This window comes from Geospiza fortis, unplaced genomic scaffold (genome assembly GCF_000277835.1).
Source record: "Geospiza fortis unplaced genomic scaffold, GeoFor_1.0 scaffold23, whole genome shotgun sequence".
Lineage (NCBI taxonomy): Eukaryota > Metazoa > Chordata > Aves > Passeriformes > Thraupidae > Geospiza > Geospiza fortis.
Genome location: NW_005054303.1, coordinates 13,697,671 through 13,704,568, shown reverse-complemented (window position 1 = coordinate 13,704,568; position 6,898 = coordinate 13,697,671). Strand labels below are relative to the sequence as shown.

Below are 6,898 nucleotides of genomic sequence, written 5' to 3'. Positions count from 1 at the left end.
TGGGGTTGGAAGGAGCCTCTGGGGCTGCTCCAACCGCCCGGCCCAAGGGCTCACCCACAGCAGGAGCCAAGGATCACGTCCAGGTGGGTTTTAAATGTTTCCATTTAAAACTCCACAACTTCCCTGGCAGCCCGTTCCAGGCCTCTGTTCTTTACTCACAGGGTGCTGAGCCCCTGGCACAGGTTGCCCACAGAAGCTGTGGCTGCCCCATTCCTGGAAGTGTTCCTGGTCAGGTTGGACAGGTCTTGGAGCAACCTGGGCTGGTGGAAATTGTCCCTGCCCGTGCCAGGGGATTGAAACAAGATGATCTTTAAGGTCCCCTCCAACCCAAACCTTTTGTCACCCTCAAAGTAACATTTTTCCTCATAATCGCTTCCTGTGTTTCATTTTGTTCCTGTTGGTCCTCATCATCCCACCAGACACTGGTGAAAAGGTTTGACCCCACCCTCTTGACACTCCTCTAAAGACATTTATATATTTAAATTATAATTGAAATCTTCCCTTCTGATTTTTATTTATTTTACTTTTTATTTTCTGATAGGTTGTCTTTGTCTCCTCTCTACTCTTCAGAGTTCCTGGGATTATGTTCCCTTCCAGGTAAGAAGCATTCACTGAAATTTGCAGGCATATTTGAGAGCTGATGAGGGGTAATACCTTGTACCCCAAATTTCTGTGTTGTGGGTGATTTCTTTTGTAATCTACCCCTGGAATAAGTGTTTTGGAAACACCAAAGCTAATCTAGAGAATATCTTAATGCAAGATCACGTTTTTTAAAGTCAAAAAAGTAAACATATAAACTTTGTCTGCATTTTTAACTACCAGAACTGCAGCCATGGTGACTCTCCACTCAACTCTTAAGTGATCTTTATTCAGCCCTTTTATTTGTTGGATGATTTTTTGTGTTTTGTGGGGGGATTTTATGCTGTATCCTGGTTTAAAATATCCAAAACTTTTTATCTGGAAAACACAAAGCACCTTAAAACCTTGGGCAGATTTCTTTGCTTAATCCTATTACATTACAGTATTAAGCAGATAATGGTGTTTAAACTGTCTTCTGCACCAGGGATCTACCTGCTAAAACAAGAACTGTGTTTTATTCAGGGTGTAGCTTTGTTCCTTGCCTTGATTTTGGGGGGAGGCTGCCTGTGCTCTGTTCTGCTGCTGCAGCCATCCCATAAATGTCACTTACCTGCAGTGGTAATTGTTGTTCATAACTTGTTTCAGGTTGCAGGTTTAAGGATATCAGAAGAAATCTTCAGAAAGATATAGGTGAGTGTTGTTTGTGCCAAGGGCAATTCCATGAATATTCTATGACTATGGAATAAATAGTCAGGATATTTCCAGGCAGGAGCTGCACAGTACCCATGAGGCATCTTCAGAGCAGCTGGGATCAAGATGAATTACAAACTTTTAGTCTTCCTTTTTCCCAGAGAAAAGTGGAATTGGGATAGAAAAGATGGAATTATGTAAAGATTTGTGCTGAGTATTCAGCTGTGAGCACTAAAGAGCAGAGACCAATAGCAAATCCCCAGTGTCTGGGTAAGTCAAGCTTAGGAAGGAACTCCTGGCTGTGAGGGTGGGGAGGTCCTGGCACAGAGCAGCTGTGGCTGCCCTGGATCCCTGGAGTGTCCAAGACCAGGTTGGACAGGGCTTGGAGCAGCCTGGGATGGTGGAAGGTGTCCCTGTGAATGACAGGGAGTGGAATGGGATGAGCTTTGAGGTTCTTTCCAACCCAAACCATCCTGGGATTCTGTGATTTTAACTGGAGATGGGACAGAAACGTCCTTAAGTGGATAACAGGCTGTCCTGAGTGCTGCTGTGTTCTCCAGTGAGATTCTCTCAGGATTCATTCTGAACTGATAAAATTCCTGTCCTGGATTATCTGAAGGGAAATGTGGGGGAGACTCAGTGGAAGAAAAAGTGCTCAAACCAAAATTGCTCACTCCTATTGTCTTAGCTCCAGAGATTAAACAAGAGACTCAGGACCAAGGTCCTTATCTGTTTATCCTTAAGCTTGATTGGCTTTTGTTTATCTGCAAGTGTCTTAATCCATTGGCAGGAGAACTAAAGAGCTGTGGGATCCAGGATGTTTTTGTGCTTTGTACCAGAGGAGAGCTCTCAAAATACCGAGTACCAAACCTGATTGACACCTACCAGCAGCACGGGATGTGCGTGCACCACCACCCCATTCCTGATGGCAATGCTCCTGACATTGCCACCTGCTGCAAGATCCTGGAAGAGCTCAGAACCTGCCTGGAAAATAAGCAGAAAACAATGATACAGTAGGTTCTGCCTCCCCATCACCCCACATTCTGTAAATGTTCTCTTCATGTGTATGAGTAGTGGAAATAGTATAGTGTGGAAAGGCAATTGCACTCTTTAGGGTTAGTTCATGCTGTGAAGTCTGCTTGTTCCTCCTCCTGCACCTATTTGGAGGGAATTCTTCCTTTCAGAAGATCAGAATGTCCCATTTCAAGATTAGAATGTCCCATTTCCCCTTGCTCTGTCCAGCAAGAGTTTTAAGGTGTGTTTTGAGTGGCACCACGGGGCTCCTTGCTCCCAGCCTACCTGGATATCAGGTGTACAGAATGAGTTGAGGGCTAAAACACTCCTTTGTCAGAGGCTGTGACTGCTCCATCTCTAGAAGTGTTCCAGGCCAGGGCTGGGGCTTGGAACAACCTGATCCAGTGGAAGGTGTCCCTGCCCATGGCAGGGGGTGGAATGAAGTGACTCTAAGGTCCCTTCCAACCCAAATCACTCTGAGTCTATAACATTTCCCTGGACTATTTATCAGGGACTCAGTGGGTTCCAGCAGTGCAAAATTCACTCCTGATTTCCATGAACGAGTTTAATGGAGTTTATTTAGCTGAGCTCAGAAGAGAGAAGAACTTTCCAAATTCCATGTTCCCTGAATGATCCCACTGACACCTTCCTGTACAGACATCCACTGAGTCCTTGGTCTTTCTGCTGACACAGAACCCTGCTCTTCTTCTCACAACTGTCCTCAAACCCTTAATCTGGAGTAGGATTTAAAGAAATTCGAAATTGTCCATCCTCCTACTGTTTCCTGTCCTCCTGTGCCTTTGGGACTATTAGCGGGAATGAAGGGGAACTTTAAATTTGAAATTTCCATGGAAAGATACAGAAGGTCTGGAGAATAAATAGGATATATCCCTGTAGGTATAGAAATAGACTATAGAAAATATGTAGAAATTCTTGTTCTGGCTTTTTTTGTACCACTGCTCCTCTTGATTCTATTAAGGCAAGAACTGTGTCCATCTCTTTATGTGCTGGGGGGTCCTTGGGTGCTGCAGTTTGCTACAGCTCATTCCAACCAGATGTTTTCTTTTCTCCCAGCTGTTATGGTGGCCTTGGACGCTCCTGTCTTGGTAAGCATTTGTCTCCATCCCACAAACCCACAGAGCCAAATTCTGCTGGAAGCTTCTCTGTGGATGCAATCCAAACTGCCACTGCCAGGAGCAGCCTGGTTAATGGAAAGGACATGAACCAATTCCTCTGCATCTGATTCACCCAGTGTTGCCCCTTAAAGCTTTCAGGAGTGTTAGTTACTGGGTGTTCCCAGAAGGAAGGGGTGGGGATATGGCCAGAAGACACAAAGGGGAATTAACTGGGTGTACTGGCACTCATTCCTGAAAAGCCTAGGGACTGCATCCAGATGATGCTGGGAAGGCAGTGGGAGGGTTTTCACCTATTTCTAAAGCCCATAGGCTTAGGCAGGAGCAGCAGGGAGATGGGCCAGGGCACAGAAATAGGGTTCTGCAAGAGACCCAGGAGCTCTAGGACCCAGATAGGTTTGCCAGGGTGGTTTTCATGGGACAAACCAGTGGCTGTGTGCAGTCAGAGGTGCTCAGCAGCATTCAGGTGTAAACACTTTCCCTTGCAGTGGCTGCCTGTCTCCTGCTCCAGCTTTCAGACACCCTGGCACCTCAGCAGGTGATAGAGAGCCTCAGGAACCTGAGAGGATCAGGGGCCATACAGACCATCAAGGTAATGGGGCTGCAGCAGGTAACACATGGGTCTAAATACCAGTGAGAGCTCAGCCAGTCCCCTCCTTCACTTCCCAGAGATACCTCTGCCTTTCCAACAGCCGCTCTCTGGGGTTTGAGCTGTTTCCTGCTCTCAAGAAACAGCTTCTCCCAAAAGGAAAAGGCCTTAAGTTGTGCCAGAAAAGGTTTAAGTTGGATAATAGAGAAAATTTCTTCACTGAAAGGGTTGTCCAGCCCTGGCACAGCTGCCCATGGCAGGGGTGAGTCCCCATCCCTGGAGGGATTTAAAAGCCGTGTGGATGCACTTAGGGACATAGGCCACCACTACCCCTAGAGTCCTGGGGGAATGGCTGGACTCAAAGACCTTAGAGAGATTTTCCAATCTAAATGATTCCATGATTCATGATAAAGCAGCTTTGAATTCTGACAACTCCCACCTCTGAGGACCACATTTTGCATTACCTTGGGGTAATGCATCACCTGTGGCCATTATGGGGAACCACAGGATCCAGGTCAACATCCATGGAATCTGTGTCTGACAGTGAAAAATCCCAGAGGGTGTGGAGTAAGCACACGAAGAACAAATGGACCAGAGGGTGCAGTTTTCATCCAGGGGTATCAAACAGCTTTTTAACACAGGTGGTGCCTCTTCCTGAAGCACAGAGCACTCACTGCAGGCCTGGTTGTGCATTTCCAGCAGTACAATTTCCTCCATGACTTCCGGGAGAAGCTGGCTGCACACCTGGCCACAAAGGACCCGGTGCTGAGATCGGCGTCACGGTAGCTGATCCTGCCACAGTGCCTGTGTGGAAAACTCCTGGACAAGACACTTCTCTTCTGACCTTTCCTCAGTGCTACTGCCTGTGTGACACAGCTGCTGCCTTCCAAATCTGTGTGTAAAGTATTGGGATGGGGAAGAAATCCTAGAGAACATGTGGCATCTTTCCCTCTTTGGTGATTTTAATACTCACTGCCTGAAAAATATGTATACAAGTCTGTTTGTGTCCATTGCTGTTCTGCTGGGAGAATGAAGCTAGGTAGAAATTCCATCTCTGGAGCTGTTTAAAACACCCTCACAGCATCAACTCTGCTATAAAGCAAAGTCAGGCGGCTGGAGTTCTCACCCCTTCTGAGCTTGTAACAACTCGTTCCAAAATGTCACAGTTCTGCTCGATGTGTTGAGGGCTATTTGGGAAGGAGTCTCCTCATTCCAAAAGCAGGAGGTGTTGCACCACAAATCTGTGACAAATCCAGCAGGGGGGTTGTAGGTGACTGTGGCAGGAAGACACTGCTGCAGCAGCGTGGGTGAGCTGGCACAGCCCTTCTGCCTGCCGCCAGCACTGAGAGTAAACAAACAATCAGCTGGGGGCTGGCAAGATCTCACAGGAACAGTCCTCTAGCAGTCCCCAGCCCTCCTGTTCCACTATATCCATTCATAAAAGCAAGATGAAACAGCTCCTGGCTTTTGATAAAGTTCAGGATTTTGCTAAAGTTCAGGACCATCTCAAGTCAAGACTCCACACAGCAGCAGGGGGCTGGAGTTGAACAAGTCCCTGCTTTGTGAACTTCAGAATTTATCTTTTAACACTTGAACTTTGAGCACAAAGGTGATTTACTGTGTTTACTGCCATTCCCTTCCCTACTCTTACAGCAAACAGGAACTTTTCCAGTTTCCACAGCATAGAATAGTTTACAGCAACTATCCTGCCCCAAATGTGCTTCAGTACTTAATCCTTGCAACTAATGGTTTTCAGATATTAAATATTTATCAAATGACACAGCAGGAAGCTTGCTGAGGGCAAGAGAAGTGTTCTTTATCTTCTCCATAATCTTTTGCCTCCTAGAACTCCAAAACAAATGAGCAGGTCCACGTTTTGAATGCCAAAGGCCTGGTACTCCAGCAAGGCATCACACAAGGGCTACTCCAACACTCCTGGGACAGGAGGCTGATGTTGCTGCACATGGATGGTTTTATCCACACCCCTGGGCAGCTGGGAATATTCATGTGCACCCCACACATCCAGTTAAAGCTGCTCAGCAGCAGGACAGTGCAAACACTTGGGTAAATATTGCTGGGCCCTTGCAGCTGGAGGGGCTGCAGGAGCAGCTGTCACTTGGGCTCAGTCAGGCCTGCATTGTTTATTGCAGTGTGGCATTTGGCTCAAACCAGCCCAAATGCCAAGGGAACAAGAGATTTGTTTAGAAGGTTGAGGAGAGCCAGGGGCTACAAGCAGCCAGTCTTGTTCCCATAATGGATTAATAAATATACAAACATAAGAAAGGTTTAATGAGCTTTGCTTCCACAGGCTGAAGTCATCTCTTACATCTTCGGAAGAGCCAAGCAGCAGAAAAATAAAAATGATCTAAAAAGAACAATATTCATGAGTTTCCAAAAAAGCCTTTCAAAAATTCTTCCGTGAAAAGCTAAAAATTATGGCTGCACAAGGAAAAAAACCATCATGGAATGCTTGAGCAGTAGGGGCATGGGAAATGCTCAATCAATGCAAGGAAATGTGAGAAAAACAATTTTATGTATAAAGCAATAAACTGTCAGGACTATTATTACTTAGGAAAGAGAATTTTGAAGTTATCACAGCCTGAATTCTCTTATCCCCAGTATATTAAAAAAAACCTAGAAACTAACACTGTCCATCCCCTGGAAACCCAAACTTTGTGTGATAATAGAAAAGGGGAAGGTTGTGGAGGAGAAAGGACAGTCCCAAACCTGTGGAGGGACTTCCAACCAGAAACCAAACAGACTTAGCCCCTGTGACAGGTGACTTGAGTGAAGTCTGTTCATTCACACCCAGCACAAATAAGGGGGAAAGGGGGAACATTTTCACCACATCCTAAAAAAGAACAGTGTAGGGCCACTCAGTGGAGTTGGCAGA

At 46.1% G+C, this 6,898-nt stretch overlaps 1 protein-coding gene across 1 annotated transcript in view; it reads left to right on the top strand.

The window, feature by feature from the left end:
* Positions 1-5,003, top strand: part of CDKN3 (cyclin dependent kinase inhibitor 3) — a 32,520-nt gene extending 27,517 nt beyond the window's left edge. Inside the window, exons 2-7 of the mRNA XM_005418052.2 lie at positions 542-597; positions 1,225-1,269; positions 2,060-2,282; positions 3,358-3,389; positions 3,905-4,008; positions 4,705-5,003. Coding sequence (XP_005418109.1) covers positions 542-597; positions 1,225-1,269; positions 2,060-2,282; positions 3,358-3,389; positions 3,905-4,008; positions 4,705-4,791 — 547 coding nt within the window. The 3' untranslated portion in view covers positions 4,792-5,003. The remainder of the gene's footprint in view (positions 1-541; positions 598-1,224; positions 1,270-2,059; positions 2,283-3,357; positions 3,390-3,904; positions 4,009-4,704) is intronic.
* The last annotated feature ends 1,895 nt before the right edge of the window (positions 5,004-6,898 follow it).